The sequence below is a fragment of the Diabrotica virgifera genome, chromosome 5 (genome assembly GCF_917563875.1).
Source record: "Diabrotica virgifera virgifera chromosome 5, PGI_DIABVI_V3a".
Classification (NCBI taxonomy): Eukaryota; Metazoa; Arthropoda; class Insecta; order Coleoptera; family Chrysomelidae; genus Diabrotica; species Diabrotica virgifera.
The window spans coordinates 243514915-243534267 of record NC_065447.1 but is presented as its reverse complement, the minus strand read 5'-3'; the positions used below and the strand labels follow the sequence as shown (position 1 = coordinate 243534267).

The 19353-nt window shown below is 34.7% G+C and overlaps 1 protein-coding gene across 1 annotated transcript in view; it reads left to right on the top strand.

Moving 5' to 3' along the window:
- The first annotated feature begins 2565 nt into the window (after positions 1-2565).
- The window catches only part of LOC114325097 (regulator of nonsense transcripts 1), a 41583-nt gene continuing 24795 nt past the window's right edge, over positions 2566-19353 (top strand). The window contains exons 1-8 of the mRNA XM_050650952.1: positions 2566-2843; positions 2911-3159; positions 9290-9520; positions 9791-9970; positions 10070-10282; positions 11059-11450; positions 13078-13360; positions 13499-13870. Of these exons, the coding sequence (XP_050506909.1) occupies positions 2980-3159; positions 9290-9520; positions 9791-9970; positions 10070-10282; positions 11059-11450; positions 13078-13360; positions 13499-13870 (1851 nt within the window). The 5' untranslated portion in view covers positions 2566-2843; positions 2911-2979. The remainder of the gene's footprint in view (positions 2844-2910; positions 3160-9289; positions 9521-9790; positions 9971-10069; positions 10283-11058; positions 11451-13077; positions 13361-13498; positions 13871-19353) is intronic.

The following is a 19353-nucleotide window of genomic DNA, read 5'->3' as shown; positions in this document are numbered from 1 at the left end:
ACTATAGCGACACGGAATTATCAACTTTACTTTTTTCGCACCACCCTAGTGTCCCACCCATCATCATGTTTACAAGTTCCTGAAACCCATCCCTATCGGCTGCTGCGCGAAATAATTCTCCTACCGTGGAACCACACCATTGTCTAATATTATGTAACCCATGAAAGTTTTTTTCGACCAATCCATCTCTTTCCCTCCACTTTTCCTTGTATTATAAAGCTAAGTAAATGATATTTAGGTCCTCTAATTATATGGCCGAAGTATTCTGTTTTTCTCCCCTTTATGATGTTTATGAACAGACGTTCTGAATTCATCATTTGGAGAACATCCTCATTGGAAGTGTGCGTAACCCACGATAGCTTTAGGATTCGTCGATAGCACCACAATTCGAATGCTTCTAATTTATTTAGCATTGTGGTTTTTAACGTCCATGTCTCACAACCATTCAATAATATAGACCACACGTAACAGTTTAGGACCTTCTTGAGAATATTCATCGATAGGCTTCGGTAACATAAAACTGGTTTCCATGTCATACAAGCCTTACGTGATATTTCAATCCTGGTTATTATCTCTACATCACAGTCGCAATTTACATTTAACCAACTGTCAAGGTATTTAAAATGGTTTACCCGTTCTATCTCCTCTCCATCATGAGAAAGCACACCTTGATCTACATTTATATTTCCAACTGCCATCCACTTTGTCTTTGAAATATTGATTTTTAGGCCTCTCCGATAACTTGCTTCACTGAACTAATGTCTGGAGATCTGCTAAATTTTCTGCAAGAATGGCCGTGTTGTCAGCGTATCTGATATTGTTGATTACTCCCTCTTGTCTGTGGTCCAAAGCCTCCCTAAAGATTTCTTCAGAGTACAGATTAAAGAGACTGGGTGATAAAACACTCTCGCACTGTCGCACTTCGTTTGATAAGTAGTTTTTCAGTATGACTATCTCCAACTTGGATAGATGCTACTTGATTGTAATATAAGTATTTTAGCAGTCTTATATCGTAGTGGTCAAGTCCTGCTGCCTGTAGGAAATTGAAAAGTATATCGTGTTGTACTCGGTCGAATGCCCTCTCGAAGTCGATGAAACAAACATAAACGTTATTTCGGAATTCACAGCTTTTTTGTAAAAGAACGCGCATACAAAATAGTGCCTCTCTAGTTCCTAGACCATCTCTAAATCCAAATTGCTTATTACCCATTCTACTTTCACACAGAAGGATTACTCGGTTTTGTATAATTCGTAAAAATTCTTAAGTGCGTGACTCATCAAACTGATTAGTCTAAAATCGCTGCATTTGGTGGGCCTGCTTTTCTTTGGTAATGTTATAAACAATGACTCCAACCAATCATCTGGTATTTTCCTTCGTTGTAAATTTTGTTAAAGAATTGGTTAAGTAGGTAATGTTTTCCTCATCCAAAAGTTTAAGTAGCGCAGCAGGTATTTGATCTGGTCCGGGTGCTTTATTGTTTTTGGCTTGCTGCAGTATTGCTTTTCTGACTTCAGATTTCAGTATACTGGGACCTCCGTCTAACTGGATGCCACAGGTAGTATGTGGAGCATTTTCTCGAGAATTGTCGTCAAAAAGGTCAATGATAAAGTAGAAGTGAGTACCTTCATCTTGATTCTAAATTAAACTGAAAACAACACATTTTAAAGAAGAAGAAACAAATTGAGTTGAGAGTGAACGAAATTAATTGGCTTATAGGTCGAAAATCTCGACTCTCAATTGAGAACAAACTGCTGATTTATAAAACAGTCATCAAACCTATATGGACGTACGGTATAGAACTATGGAGTTGTGCCAGCAAAACAAATACAAAAATTATCCAAAGAACTCAATCAAAAATTCTACGCACCATCGCAAAAGCCCCGTGGTACATTTCCAACCAAACCCTTCATAGAGACCTAAACATCCCGTTATTAAACACAGTAATTCAAGAAATAACAAGAACCAACAGACACCACGAAAAATTGGAAGGCCACCCCAACCAATTAATATTACCATTACTGCAGCTACTAAACAACAAAAGATTGCGAAGATTATGGCCCATAGATCTTCTCTGAAACTGAGGTGAAACCGCTGGGTGATGTAACTCATAACGCCATTTTAGTGTACAATACTGTAGTTGATATAAGTTATTATTGTAATTGTTATCAAATTAACTCATAGAATACGTAATTCTGATTGTTAATAAATGCTTACAAAAAAACGCTGCTATTATCGAAAACAGCATGAGACACATTTATGGCAGCGAACGTGTTAAACGTGTGGAAATTCATTGTATGTGTATATTGTATATTTGGTTGCCTAATCTACGGAGGATAAGAATAATGCATTAAAATTTAAAAAAAATGTATTTCGAAATAAAATCAGTTTTTTTTTATTTTAATCATAAAATTAGTATCACAAATGACATGCCTTACGAAGTGTGTCAGTTTTAATGTGCAAATAAGTACAATGTTTAATAACAATAATATTAATTGCATTACAACAAAATTATGTAATTATATCATTAATACCTGCATTTTAAAAGGCCCACCCATTTACTAACGCCGTTTCTATATATTTATTAATTTATTCGTTAATAAAATAATTCGTATTTTAAAGCAAGCGCCAATGAAGATACAGGAAATATTCACACGCATACAAAAAAGGTGAATTCGCAGCCAATACATGCTCTGTTTTCGTTATTAATCGTGCCAATAAACATATTACGAAATCTGGACGAGCCAATGGCCACATACGTCAGTGTCAACTGTCAACTATCGATGACCTGCCTTTAAATTATTATCAAAAAACAAATGAGTAATGGGAAATGGTGCTTGCTGTCGTAAGTGATTATTTTCAAGTAAACTTGAAAACCTGGCACTAATTTACACATTTTTGATATTTTTAAGGACAAGGCAAGTAATTTGATAAAACACTTGATCGATACTGGAACGAATCGCTAGCACATTAATGATAAAATGAGTGTGGATGCATACGGACCGAGTTCCCAAACACTCACGTTTTTGGACACCGAAGATGCAGATTTAATAGGAGCGGATACTCAGGGCTCCGAATGTGACTTTACCGATTTTACAATTCCCTCGCAGACACAGGCCTCCCAACATGACCATGCTGGCCCCAAAGTGTCTGGAGTACAGGTTAGTAGCTGACCAAGGTCATGTTAAAGAACATTGACTGGTCACAAGTTACTTTTTTATTCCAACTCATTTTGGAAGCTCATAATTAAGTGAATAGTTTTCCTACAAATGTTAAATGTGGACATTGACTCTGGACATATGTAAAAATATTTTCTTCTCATCTGTTCAGTGCATTTTAAATAGTTGTCATGGACAATTTTCTAGTGCCTTTCTTTGCATTAATTTTAGTATTATTTTAGATGTGAATGTTTAAATCATTAGAGTAATTTGCCCTTCTGTTGGATCAGATATATCTATAAATTTATTTATATCATGTACTAATTTTCTTATCACTGTGTTAATCCTCGTTAATAAAGGAGATTTGTAAAATACCTAATGTAACTGATAATTAACAGAATTAAGGTGCATTATAGATCATTAATCTTTAATATTGTTTGAAATATTAAAAATTATCTGATTTTGACGTTACTGATAGTGACATTATTTTGTAGATGTATGATATTATATCGCCTAGTGAGAACAATAGTGGTGAAACACAAAAATTAACTTTTTTGAGTTAAGTCCATCAACCGACATATAAATATGCCCTCTTTTATGTGCAATATTGGCTAACAATCATTTAATTTCCTTATTACTAGAGGGTGCCTACAAGTCTTTATGGTATTGTGAATTTGTCAAATATTTTGATGCATTAACGACGAAAGCACACCAAACTTTATATCAACACTGGCGAATCTCTAATTACGCTGTGCATGCATGTATTTGAAATATTAGATATCTTATTAAAGATAGCAGTGCAATAGTGGCGAATGAGCACTTTTGTCTGTGTGGTCGTTTTTGCTTTTGTGGTTTTTTTTATAAAACTTCTTATAGAGAAACTCAGTTTCAATCATTCTTAGGTACTTAAAAATAGCAAATCAAGAAAGCGACTATCCACTTTGGATCAATATTGTTTAATTCCACACTATGGAGAACCAATATTCATTTCTAAAAAGAAGTCTTACAAAATAAATCAATTCCTTCTACCCACAATCATTACTTTAGTAGTTTGAAATACAAAACATATGTGAGTGAAATGATGAATTTAATTTTACTATTCATAGTTCTTTTGCTTACTTTTTATCTTATATCATGTTTATCGTTTTCTTGTTAACAGACATAATGTTAATAATCATTACTTAAGATCTTATTTTGTTATTTTTCTATTATACTTTAGTTTTATTTTAGGAATAACTTTTTGGTGTGTAGTTACAATACAATATTAAAAGTAAATTTTTTAATTATTTAAAACAGAAACTAAACTGTTGTAGTATAGTAGTAGTAAAGTATAGTGACGAAACATCAAATTAAACATCCTCAATAATGGCTTAACACAGAAAAAAATCAAAAATAATAACAATGTCCATCTTTTCTACAAATAAAATTACTTCTACTAATTGGTTTAAATGAGGAGAAGCATATTATTAGAAAAATTCTGCAAAATGATTACCTATTTGTCAGTTATACTGTTTAGCAGTTTCATCAAAACTTCAAATAAGATCTCTAAGTGTTCTTTTTGAAGTTTTGTCACTATTGTTCTCACCAGGCAATATTATTCATAAATTTCCATTCTTTAAGTGCTGATTCTCTAAAAAATTTATACCTACATATTAATCATATAGAAACATGGACATGACCAGTGTGACCAATTAGTCCGAAAAATCCTGACATGGCCCGAATTATGAAGTCATGTCTCGGATAAGGTTTCCGGGTCATCCGTATTTTCAACATTTTGGAGAGAGAGACATACTTTATTGATACAATGTACCAAAAGGCCATTGACCGAAGTCTTTCAGCCAATTTACACAATTAATATACATTAATACAGTATGTTTTTTGTTAATATTAATACAATACAATAATTTAAAAAAAAATATTTGTATGTGGCGGTAATCACAATATCACTGACAATTAGTTACAATACAGATGATGATTTAAATAGAGTTGTTTATTGTCTTGATGTGTAGCAGATTTCTTCAAAAAGAGTTCTTCTTGGATATCTACGGGCACTGTCCTCTGGTATCTTCACAATGTGGGGCTCAATCAAATTTTTGTTATTGTCATTAATAAAGAGATATTTAAGCAGCTTATTGAGCCTCTCATTAATAGGTTCAATTCCAGTTTTATCATACAGCATTCTGTTTGATCGATTATGAAGTGGATTATCAGGATGACGCATTCTAGTAATTTGTCGAAGGCTAGTTGTTTCAGCCACTTTTATATTATTTTTGGCAGGACCTTTAGAATTATAGAAAATTGCAGAACTACTCCAGCATGGGCCTGCAAATCATTTTATAAATATTGGCTGCTGTTTCAATCGTAATTCCATCATTCTTGTATGTTAAACTTCTGAAGTGTTTTGCTCTAGTTATAATTTTCCTTTTTATAACTCCTGTGTGGTGGTTGAACTTCAATTTGTTATCTATTTCTATTCCCAAATACTTAACAGTTTGGGAGGGTTTAATAATAGTGTCGCATATGTTTATAGTTGGTGTTTATAGTGTTTATAGTATATGTTTATCTTGGATTCTATGGTTAAATATTATTAGTTTTGTTTTAGAAGGATTTATTGTTATCTCCATTTATTCATCCACCTGCCTCTGCAATAAGTCCATTGTCTTTATTAAATTTTTTCCATATGATATCACTGCACTGTCATCAGCAAATTGTAGCAAATTAGTATTGGTTAGTCTATTGTTGCATATGTCACTGCAATAGAGATTATACAATAGAAGGGAGAGTGGTGAACCTTGTGGAACTCCTTGTTGCACTGAAAATGAATGGGCATCTTCTAAGAAATTCGTCAATAATCCATATTAGAGAAGGGGAGCATTTCATTCTGTGAAGTTTATATAACAATCCTCTACGCCAAACGGAGTCAAAAGCCTTCTTGATGTCCAAGAAAACTCCAGCGGCCTTTAGTCCTTGCAATCTTGCTGCCTGTATATTGGATGTTACTATTGAAAGAGGAAGGATTGTAGATGATTTTTCTCTAAATCCAAACTGGTGTGCTGGAATATGTTGGTTTAATTCATTATATAATCTTCCTTGGATAATTTTCTCAAAATTTTTTCCAATTACTGTGAGAAGGGTGATTGGGCAGTAATTTTGGGGTAGTTGATGGTTAGTATAAGGTTTAGGAATAACTATTACAATGCCTGTCTTCCACTCATCAGGGAAGAAATTATTCATGATACAATAGTTATATATGCTCATTATCTCCTTATGAATATCTGGATCTAGTTGTCTAAGGATTTTACGATTGATATATTGATATATTGATACATATTCATCTTCTGTGATTTCCTGAAGAGCATTCAGATTACGATTATTTTCATAAAAACTTCCAAACCAACTATCCACCTCCTCTAAGGTATCTCTATCAAAATTGTTATCCTCATTAAATTTGTAGGTTTCTTCAAAGTATCTAGCAAAAGCACTACATTTTTCTTCATCTGTACTATATGTCTGGCCATCCTATATCAGTTCTGAAATCTGTTGTCTAAACGATTTATATTTAGACACTTTTTTTATTGCATTCCAGTATGTTTTTCCTTTCATGGAGTTTATTATTTTACATGCTAAGATCCATTTATGTTGTTTAAATTGTGATAAAGTTTGTCAACATTTTGGTAAAATTCTATTTTGAAATTTTGAATACATAATTCTTCTAAGAATTTACACCAAATTGAATTAATGGGACGAAAAAATGTCGACAATTTCATTCTAGAATGTAATACTAATACCACATCCAAAACGCACGCATTTTATATCATGGTATCATAGTTCTACAAAAACCCAAACTGTTGACTTTTTTGTTTCTGTATTTTAATTATCGTCTTCTGAAAAGACGATTCAAACATAATATAATTATCATTACAACCAATTGTGGCTTGATCCGATTAAAAATATCATTATCAACATCAAAATGTTAAATAATCAAAAAAATGATGACATTAAATTATACTATACTATTACTATATTAAAAAAAAAATGGCCCGATTTTCATTGGAAATTACCGCATTTCAGGTTTTTCTCAACCTTGTCCAGAATTCGACTGAATTGGAGTTCTTCGCACTAATCATGACAGAAAGGACAATAACACGAGTTATACCAATAATACAAAGAATCCTCTATAGCAAATTCTGCAAAAATACAAAGATTGTGCTGGGCAGGCCATCTTATAAGAATTGATAATGACAGAACACCTAGTAGATTGATAAGCAAAACTACGAAGTACGAACGATAGATGAAGTAAGAACAGATGCTAAAGAGATATTGAGGATGGATAAGTGGAGGAGAGCAGCCAGGGACAGAGATACTTGGAAGTGGATGCTGGGAGAGGCCAGAGCCCTACTTGGGCTGTAGCGCTATGGGAGAGAGAGATTACATATAATCCTAAATATAAGAGCTAAGCCAGTATCCTACCTGCTGTACATCCTAAAATAACACAGCCAATGAGTCTGAAAAATAATTAGTAAAATCTTTAAAATATTTTTTACATAATCAATTGAATTGGTATTGTAAAAGGTTATTATTTTCATGGCAATATATATTATAACGGGTAGATTTGAAGATGTAAATACTGTATTCACCGTTTCCAGTGTCTTTCGTCTAGTTACAGCGGTTCTCAATCTGTGGTACATGTACCACTGGTAATACATATTATTTGAGGTGGTACACAAAACGCAAAAACGGCCAAAATCTGCACCACTATTATAGTTAATTAGAGCACCTGCAGATAGGTATTTCAGTTTGGTAGTACCAAAAATAATAATAAACTATTTGGTGGTACATGACCCAAAAAGATTGAGAACCGGTGGTCTAGTATTCTTGTTCTTATGATCATTTTTCAGTGCGTCATTAATTATGACTTCATATACTGTATTGGGTGTGTCGAGACTTATTTCATGTAATTATTGACGAATCTGACAGATGCCCGAATCGTACTTAGCCATAGGTGGAAAGCTTGTGGAATTAAACTAATTAGTAATTTAGTAGATTTGATTTTTACACAATATGTTAACATGTAGGTATTTTTTATAAAGGGGAATAAAATTAAAAAGTAAACAATATTGTTAATTAAATTTATAAATATGGAAACATTAAAAAATGACACAAAACTATCCATAAATTGTGTTTTTATCTTCTTCTCTAGGTGCTGTATCCGCTTCAAAAGTTGGTAATCATCAGAGCGATTTTTATTTCTGAAACCGCGGCTCTAAATAATTCATTGTTATTACATCCAAACCAGTTCCTAAGGTTCTTCAGCCATGAGTTACGTCTCCTTACTATGAATATTTTTCTTGCATAATGACCTGGAGTATAAACTAACTTCTAACGAATTAAATTCTAAACCAAAATACAAAACTAACTTTTAACGAACTAAATTCTAAAGCAAAACACAAAATAATGCACAAAAACGTTGTGAAACACAAGGGAAGTCGAATTCGAAATTTCAAAATGACAGGTACACAAAATACTGACCTGAATAATAACCGTCACTGACTCTTTGACACTTCTAAAAAATGGCCAAAATGAACGAAGTTTTCGTCAAATGTTCGTAATACGTGTATTTGATTGGCTACAAATAACGCGCATTCTAAATATCAACGAATCAAACGTAGGTTAGAAATAGACATCTTATGTATATAACCATTGTAATGCTGCATTATTTTTGTGTTTAATCACGGAGCTACCGCTTTTTCCGTCTCATCAAACTTAATGCATTAGAGAGAAATCGAAAAACTGTGACGCACTGAAAAATGATCATGAGAACAAGAATAAATTCATCTTTTGCTATGTTGGACCAATTTTGACTTAATCTGAAAGTGACTAGAAGTTACTATACAAGAAGCACACATACTCATAGTCAGTATTCTACACAATTTTTGTTGTATTGTATGTTTCCTACATGTCAAAATATTCACAATCTGAGTTAACCAACTCTTTACGTAGATCATAAATAGGAGATTGTACCCATACCAACAAATCCTACCTTTTGACCTGTTCTTTGTAATGATCTTTTTTCCCAAATCATAAAATTTACACTTATAAAATATTTATTTTTATTAACATTAACTTTTAACAGGTAAATAACAACATTGTCAACAAAATCACAGCTACCACTAACGCTCTGGGAGAATTACAATTCGAGGAAGATGATGAAGAGGGATATTTCAATACTAAAGAACTGCCTGATTATGCCTGCAAGTACTGTGGCATCCATGAACCAAACTGTGTCGTCATGTGCAACCTCTGCAAGAAGTGGTTCTGCAATGGAAGAGGAAACACTTCTGGAAGTCATATCATCAATCATTTGGTGAGTTCGAAGATTTTTAGTATTCCTATTCTTTTTGTTTTTTCAATTGGGATATTAATTGATTGTCCAGCCACTGTATTCAACAGACTTAGTTCTGTGTGACTTTCTCCTCTTCCTAGACTTCACCTAGACTTCAGAAAATGATTATGACGCAGCTTTTTCTGAATGGTAACGTGTAGCCTATTTTAACAATGATAAAAAAAGAAATGTGTATTTTTTCTGTAACAGTACCAAATTTCATTTAGTTGATTTATTATTATATGTTTATAGGTCAGAGCCAAACATAAGGAAGTTACCCTACACAAAGATGGGCCATTAGGAGAGACAATTTTGGAATGTTACAGTTGTGGAGTTCGCAACGTTTTTGTGTTGGGTTTCATACCAGCTAAAGCAGATTCTGTAGTTGTCCTACTGTGCAGACAACCTTGTGCTGCGCAAAACTCGCTTAAGGTACACTTATTAAATATTGCGTTATTTTAATTTTATAAATTCAAACTCCAGAATGCTTTTTACATGGTAAAAATATCTAGAATGACTTTATTCCTTTAGGATATGAATTGGGATCAAGAACAATGGAAACCTTTGATTGCCGACCGTTGTTTTTTGACGTGGTTAGTCAAGATACCTTCGGAACAAGAACAATTGCGTGCTAGACAAATTTCCGCGCAACAGATCAATAAATTAGAAGAATTATGGAAGGAAAATGTCGATGCCACTTTCCAGGATCTAGAAAAACCTGGTGTAGATGAGGAGCCACAACAGGTATGTAAAATATCTTCTTCTTTAAGTACCATCTCTGCGACGGAGGTTGGTTATCATCATAGCTATTCGGATTTTAGAGACGGCTGCTCTGAAAAGTTCATTTGATGTACATCCGTGCCATTCTCTCAGGTTGCGCAGCCACGATATTCTGCGTCTGCCTATGCTTTTTTTTCCTTGAATCTTTCCCTGCATAATGAGTTGGAGCAAGTTGTATCTCTCTCCACGTGTAATATGTCAGAGATATTCCAATTTTCTTGTTTTGATGGTATTTAAGATTTCCATTTCTTTATTCATCTTTCTTAGAACCTATTTGTTTGTGACATGTTCTTTCCACGTTATTTTCAGAATTCTTCTGTGCACCCACAGCTTGAATGATTCTAGTTTTTTCATTGATGCAGCATTCAAGGTCCAACTTTCATTCCACAAAACAAAGTCGAGAAAACGTAGCACCTAGCCAACGTAACTCTTAGCTCCAACTTCAAATCTATCGTGCAGAGCACTTTTTCATTTTGTTAAAATTTGCTCTAGCCTTTTCTATTCTGATTTTGATTTCCTGTAAGTAATCACCGGTGGAGTTGATCATTGTTCCCAGGTATGCCATGTAAAATATATAAGATTATTATGTACAACTTCAAATCGACTTACATTGTTCATCAAATCTATTATGTATAATCGCAAAATAACATTACTCCACATTAAGAAACAATCTATTAATATTTTCTTTGAGAAATTAAAATGACTGAAGTCATACGGTACTTTCACGCACTTTTTTTCAGGTACTTCTCCGTTATGAAGACGGTTACCAATACCAAAACATCTTTGGTCCATTAGTAAAGCTAGAAGCCGACTACGATAAGCGCCTCAAGGAATCCCAAACTCAAGAAAACATCGAAGTTCGTTGGGACGTAGGCTTGAATAAGAAAACTATCGCCTATTTCACCCTCGCCAAAACCGATGGAGATATGAAGTTGATGCACGGAGATGAATTGAGATTGAGATACGTTGGAGAAATGCACAAGACATGGGCGGGAGTCGGACATGTCATTAAAGTACCCGATAATTACGGCGAAGATATAGGAATTGAGTTGAAAAACGGTTCTGGGGCTCCTGTGGATTGCGGAAGTAACTTTGTAGTTGATTTCATTTGGAAGAGTACCAGTTTTGATAGGTAAGATCATAATATTTAGGGAGTCTGTATGTACTGATTTATTTATTTTAACTGGTTTCAGTAGGCTTACTGGGCCTAAAATATCTATTTAATTGTGATTAAGAATAACAATTTCGCAAACATTTATTTTTGAACATAGATCCTCTAAATCCCTGAGTACGTCTTGCGCTACATATTATAACACTCTCGCTACTCCCACCCTAACGTCACAAACTTTGTTCACTAACGTAAAAATCCACGCCTATAAGGTAAAGTCAAAAGCTTTTCACGTTTCCTCGCTTCTGTCTCTTCCGCAAGGCATTTTAAGTTGATCCAAAGCTCTTTTAGCGCTTCTCCAATGCTTCTACAGCTTTTTTGGAGCTTATCCAAAGCATGTAAGGTGTTTCGGTACTTACGTCGCGTTTAAGAAGTTTTTAAGCTTTTTCCAGTTCTTTTTACGCATTTAGAGCACTTTTTGATGCTTCTCCAGCAGTTTTGATGCCTCTGGCGTCTTTTACTCTTTTCCAGAACAATGACGATTCACCATTTAAAACCTTTTTTCGTGCATTGACGCCTTTTAAGCACTTCTGAAACTTTTCTAATGAGGTATACTTCGATCATTCTCAAAGGCTGTTCCAGAGTTTTGAAGATTTTCCACAGCTTATGCCGCTTTTGCCAATTTTGAAACATTTTTAAGGATTTTCTAGTGCTCTTATCACTTTTTCGTCGCTTTTGAAACTTCTCCAACGATTTGGATGCTTCTCCAGCACAGTTTGATCCATTTCGAAAACGTTTAGCGTTTGTCAAAGGCTTTTCAAACTTCACCACAATGCTCTCGAAGCAATTTTTTTTTTCCAGTACATCTGACACCACTCTCGCGTTTTGAAGCATTTCAAGCATTTTGTAAAAGTCTTCAGCGCTTTTGAAAGCTTATCCATCACTTTTTTTAAAACTTCTCCAGAGCTTTTGACCCTTTTGCAATGTTTTGAGGCTTCTTCAGTTATTTTTGAAGCTTCACTTTGATGCTATTCAAGCATTTATGAAGTTATTGACGTTTTCCAGCATCTGTGGCGATTTTTCAATGTTTTGAATACTCCATCAGAGCTTTTTACATTTTTTTTAGAGGCTTTTGCTCTTCTCCGAAGCTTCTTCGGTGCTTTTGAAAACGAGCTTCTACGGTGAGGAGCTTCGTAGACCAAACGCGGGGTTAGTACTTTATCACTGGTTGGTTCAGATTAATTGGAATACTTTAAATACTGTGCTTTGTTAATTGTTACATAGCAAGCATGAATCATTGATTTATTTTAACCAACTCCTTGATTCATTGTAGCATGGTTATGGGTAAGAATTACTTGTTTCTCGTGTGGACCATGCTCTGACATAACAACACCAATATGGATACACCGATTTAAAGTGGCAGATACATATTTCTGGATACTTTGGGCTCTGGCGCCCAACGTGGGGCGTTACAATTACTTGGGTTGTAGAACAGTTATGTTACTCATATTGCTTTGTAATAATACTTACAAACTTGTAATGTATGAGAATTAGTGTATCTATGTAAAGGACGTGGTCTGGAGTTATTTTTTTATCTACTATTTTATTGTTGGTTTAGAGTAAATCAAAAAGTTCTCTTAATTGCTTCCAGAATGCAGTTGGCCCTTCGTAAGTTCGCCGTCGACGATGCTTCAGTTTCCGCTTACATATACCACCGACTGTTAGGCCACGAAGTGGAAGAAGTTTTATTTAGATGTCATCTCCCTAAACACTTTTCGGCCCCCAACTTACCCGATTTGAACCGATCTCAAGTTTATGCCGTAAAACACGCACTACAACGCCCTCTATCGTTGATCCAAGGTCCACCTGGTACTGGAAAGACTGTAACATCCGCCACTATCGTTTACCAACTTGTTAAGCAAAATGGAGGACCGGTAAGTAACAGAATTACATATATCATTTTGAAGAATGATTAGATTATTTTGAGAAAAGCGTGTTTTATTTTAAATCTTCTTTTTCAGTGGAATGTGTTATTATAGTTTTTGTTTATAGATCATCTTCATTTATTTTAGGTTCTAGTATGTGCTCCTAGCAACACCGCTGTCGACCAACTCACGGAAAAAATCCACAAAACTAACCTTAAAGTTGTCAGATTGTGCGCAAAGTCGAGGGAAGCAATCGACTCGCCTGTTAGCTTTTTAGCTTTACATAATCAAATTAGGAAAATGGAAGGCAATACTGAACTACAAAAGTTGCAACAACTGAAAGACGAGACGGGTGAATTGAGTTCTGTAGATGAAAAACGGTACCGAATGTTGAAGAAAATGGCTGAGAAGGAACTGTTAGAAGCTGCAGATGTTATCTGTTGCACTTGTGTAGGTGCTGGCGATCCTAGACTGGTCAGGCTCAAATTTCATTCTATATTGATAGATGAAAGCATGCAGGTAAGTTTTTATTAGTTAATAATTATATTCTACGCTAGAGCGCAGATTTGATAAATTATAGAAAATAATTGTATCTCAAATGTAAATCAATATATGTTTCTTCTCAAAGTTTGCATGCTAACTCAATGTCGCGCCTTACATGAACTTAGTGCTGTAAGGAGAGAATATTCTCAGAACGAGAATATTCTCGGCCAGAAAATTCTCACACTCTCAAGCATAGATTTGTTAAGTTACTTGAGAGAACTTGTTTATCAGTAGAATAAAGAGAAAAGTAGATAGAGAAGTCATTTTTCAGAATATTAGTTTGAAAGTTCATTAAACTGTAATAACTAAAACACATTAAACAAGTTTTTGGCTGAATTATATCTAATTTCACCGTGTAAGTTGGATCATGCGTTCAATGTAGCCCCAGCCGTTCATATCTCTTCCCTTTTGGCACTTTCTTAATCCGATGTATTACTTCATTTATTCTATTTACCTTCGTACAGACCTTCCCATTGCCTTTGAGGTTTTGAAGATAAGCCTCAACGTCGTTAGGAATTGTACAGCCAGACAAGATGATCTACTTGGAAGCTTTCATTTGTAGAACGAGAATTATATGGATCTTCCATATTTTCACTGAACTTTCATATAGTTTTCTTCTCAAAGTTTGCATGCTAACTCAATGTCGCGCCTTACATGAACTTAGTGCTGTAAGGAGAGAATATTCTCAGAACGAGAATATTCTCGGCCAGAAAATTCTCAGCGAGAATATTCACGCGCAGAAAATTATTTTCGAGAATTTTCTATACTATTTACAAAAACCGAAATAAAAATAAAAACTAGATAGAGGTGAAATTATTATATGCAATTTAAAAATATGTATATTGTTTTTGCCAATTCACCTAGTATATTTTTTGCATCCCAAACATTATTCTTGAAGCTCAAACACCTACTTGCCGCTCCGCTCATGAAATGCTTTTTCGCTTTCACGCGCTTTTCACGCATCCCCGAAAATCTAAGTAGCCGGGGCTCGGGAATCCCATGAACCACTAGCTAGGGTGTTTACAGTGTCAGTATTTATTGTTTTGGTGCTATATTAACGTGCAAATATTTAGAATGGATCGAAGTAAAGCATAATTTACTAAAAACCCTAAAACGCTCACTATACTACTCGCGAAGTCGATCGAAGTTCAGCGAGTACGAGAGTGTAGACAGGTTGTTCATGCGACTTCGCTGCACCTCGGCCTACTTACATTATGTGGCGGTTTTTGAGACCAAGTCAAAGGAACCGAAGTCCTTATCGCCCGGCGTAAATGTGTTCCTCGCGAAGTGAACTTTCCCGAAGTAACTTCGCGAGAGTGTGGTGCTCGCTTTAAAAGGAATAACTACATGGAATTACTGTAAATTAAAAGTGAACAAGGTAAAACAAGTACTTTTGCAAAATTTTGTGATAATCAATACTTGAAAAATACAACAAGAATGACAAAACATTTAGTAAAATGTGCTAAATGTCCGGTGGGAGCGAGACAATTATTTGAAAAGGATCAACAGAAACATTCATCAACTGCTTTTCAGCCAACACAGTTGTTAGATTCGTCCAATTACGGTAAGCATGCCTTCATCCAGTGCATCGACTGAAAGAAGTTTCAGTACTTATGGTTTTATCCAGTCCTCTAAAAGAAACCTGCTTACCGGTGAACGGGCTGATAAGTTAACTTTTATTGCACACAGATAAATTGTTAGACGTAGACCAATCCATGACTGAGCTGGCAACTAGTGAAAAACAAAATCCCACAACTTCTCAGCAGTACATTGAAATGCAGAATGTAGATGACCAGGATGAGCTAATGATAGAAATATATTCTGAATCTGAGGCCTCATCTTTTTCAGAGTAGCTCACTACATCCAGTATTTGCTGTTAAGAAAATTTAATTTTTTTTTTGTCAAATAAATTTTGTTTTGTTTTTTTTGTATTTTCTTATATATAAAAAGCACTGTTTTTTCGTCTCATAATTTTCTATATAATTTAATGATTTTTAATACCCTATTTCATCTTTAACAATATCCATAAGCACGTCATAAGGTTCATTCTCAGAAAATTCTCCATATCGAGAATATTCTCGGGAATATTCTCTGATTTTTCATTCTCGAGAATTTTCCAACACTACATGAACTTCATGATCCTGCACCTGACACCAATGTAACAATTAATAAGTTCGGTTCGTTTGATCTACACTATTAACAACTTTTATAATACACTCTGGGCCAAAATTTACGCGCCACCTTAAAAATGGGTCATTTTTGATGTCTTATATTTCCTAAACCTGTTGTCCGATTTAAGTGATTTTTTCAGTATGTTATAGCCTTATTCCTTGACAATGTCGCTATAATAATATTGTTGCTAAACAGGTAAATTTTCATTGTATACCGGGTGTACCAATCAAACAGTGTTTTTTTCTTAAAGTTTGCATCACCCTGTGGAATATTCTAGCATTTATAAAATATTGAAATTAAAACCTAACTGTAGCCCCATGTGTTCTCAGTATTTTGTTTTTTGATTCATTCGCTTATGTTGGATAATAAAAAAGTTAGGTAGTTTAACAACTAGCCATGTTTTTCATTAATACAGACGATTTAACTCACCAGCAAAATTAACCCCGCCACCTTTATTATTGTTTTGTTTACATTATCTGTGACAGTTTGTTTCCTAAATTTGTGTCATTAAAAAGATTTTTGACATATAGTCGTTGTACGACATTGTTGCAAATCTGTTTCCGTGTTAACAACAATTCTTGAACAATCCCTGTAATTTCATATCATTGTGAGCGGATATTGTTTAAGTTAAAATTTTAGTGCTTATTTATTTTTTGTGATTTTAAAAATGCCACCCGCTCCAACAGATGCTGCTAGGGCAGTGGCTTTAGTTGATGCTGGTTACAGTCAACGTCATATCGCCCGTACGCTCGATTTATCCAGAACTACGGTACAAAATGCCATCAGACGATTTCGGAAGACAGGATCGTACAACCGCAGGCCAGGTCAAGGCCGACAACGATGCACTTCAGTTCGAGATGACCGCTTCATTGCCACCACAGTATTGAGAAATCGCTTTTGCACCGCTCCTGAAACTCGTAGGTCTCTTTTTGAGGTGAGAAACGTTAGTGTGAGTAGACAAACGATTAGAAGAAGACTGTCAGAAATAAACTTGAGGGCTTTCCGTCCAGCTCGCGCACCACAACTGCTCCCACAACACCGTAGGGCTAGACTTCATTTTGCGCGAGAATACGCTAACTGGACTATGGCGGAATGGAAGAATATACTGTTCTCAGATGAGAGCAGAATAGCTCTAAAAGGTCCAGATGTACGCCAACGTGTCTATAGGCGTCAAAATGAAAGGTTTTCTCCATGCGCTATAACCGAAATAGTGGCTTACCGAGGAGGGTCAATAATGATATGGGGAGGTATTTCTTACGAAGCGCGTACTGATCTTGTTGTGTTCGGTAGAGGCAGTGTGAATGCCCAAGTATACGTGCAAGAAGTTCTCCAAGACCATGTCATGCCTTTTGCACCATTCATTGGTGATAACTTCAGACTAATGCATGACAATGCACGTTGCCATACAGCAAGATCTACCCGTGAGTACCTTACTGAAGTCGGGATTCAAGTTCTACCATGGCCAGCACACAGTCCCGATCTTAACCCAATTGAGCATATCTGGGACAACCTCAAAAGACGGGTAAGAGCGAGAGTACCAGCCCCTGCATCCCTTGAAGAGCTGAAGACAGCTGCGGTAGAGGAGTGGCAAAATATCCCCCAATCTGATATCCAGGATATCATGAATGGATTGCCAAACCGGCTCTGAGAAGTCCTAAGGGCTAGAGATGGCCACACTCATTATTGATACCCAATTTTTTTTAATTAGACTTTTATTTCCAAAATATTGTTAATTTGAATTTTCTTCGAAGATTTTTTTCATTTGATTTTTGCTGCAACAAACGAGTTTTTTCAAAAAAATTATTATTTCTCTTCCGCGGAGGTAGTTTTCACCGTATCCTTCATAAAATGTGGTCCAAGGTTAACAATTTCTGCAAATTGAAAGAAACACAAGGTGGGCGGTTAATTTTGTAAATGAGTTTATTTATTACTTTAAAACCGGTTGAGACATGCACATGAAATTTGGTGGGTTTTAAGATGTAGTTATTGCACATTTTTTGGCATACAATTAAGCATTTAATATTCACCATTGGCGCCCATACGGGTAATATGAGCCATCAAATTACCCGTATGGGCGCCAATGGTGAAAATTAAATTCTTAATTGTATGTCAAAAAATATGCAATAACTACGTCATAAAACCCACTAAATTGAATTTGCATACGTCAACCGGTTTTAAAGTAATAAATAAATCGTCAGTTTGTCAAAAAATTTTCAACACCCCCTATCTCAGAAACGAAGCATTTGCGGACATAAGTTTATAAAGCAAACTGTCATTGTTTTTTCATGCAGAATTACCCCTTAAAATTTTCCAAAATTTTTTAAAAGCACCCTGTATTGATAAAAAACATGTCTAGTTGTTAAAGCACCTAACTTTTTTATTATCCAGCATAAGCGAATCAATCAAAAAACAAAATGTTGAGAAAGCATGAAGTTATAGTTAGGTTTTAATTTCAGTATTCTACAAATGCTAGAATATTCCACAGGGTGATGCAAACTTTAAGAAAAAAAACACAGTTTGATTCGTACACCCGGTATACATGAAAATCTACCTGTTTAGCAACAATATTATTATAACGATATTGTCAAGGAATAAGGCTATAACATATTAAAAAATCACTTAAATCGGACAACAGGTTTAGGAGAAATAAGACATCAAAAATGACCTATTTTTAAGGTGGCCCGTTAATTTTGGCCCAGAGTGTATATAGTTACAAGTGTTTCTTAAAATCTGAAAACGAAAACCAACTTGTATACTCAAACAATGTAATAACTTTCTAAAATCGCCAGAAATCAAAATAGATATACAGTATGTCCTTGTAAGTTGTATCCATATGGAAAACTTTTTTATTATTAATTTGCGAAAAAAAGTTATTCTTCATAAAAAGCTCTACATGGTCCAAAACCTAAGATTTAACCATCAAATATCAAATTTTTTGAATATTATACGGGGTATGTCAAAAAGTTTGAATTTCACTCAAGAGTAAAGTAGCTTTGTTTTTCACAATATTGAAAATTGCTATTATGAAAAGTTGTTTGGAATTAAAAACTATATTCTATACTAAAATCACAATCAGATGCAGTAGAAGTAAACAAACCGAGACAAATTAACTGTTACAAGGAGCACTCCTGAATCATGATTTATAATGTATAAAATTTGTAAATCATCATATTATAACAGTGAATGTGTCTCGGTTTGTTTACGTCTACTGCATCTTGATTGTGAAAGCAGTATAGTATGCAATTACATCCTTCTAATTGTTGAAAAAAAATTTTTTTTTAATTATG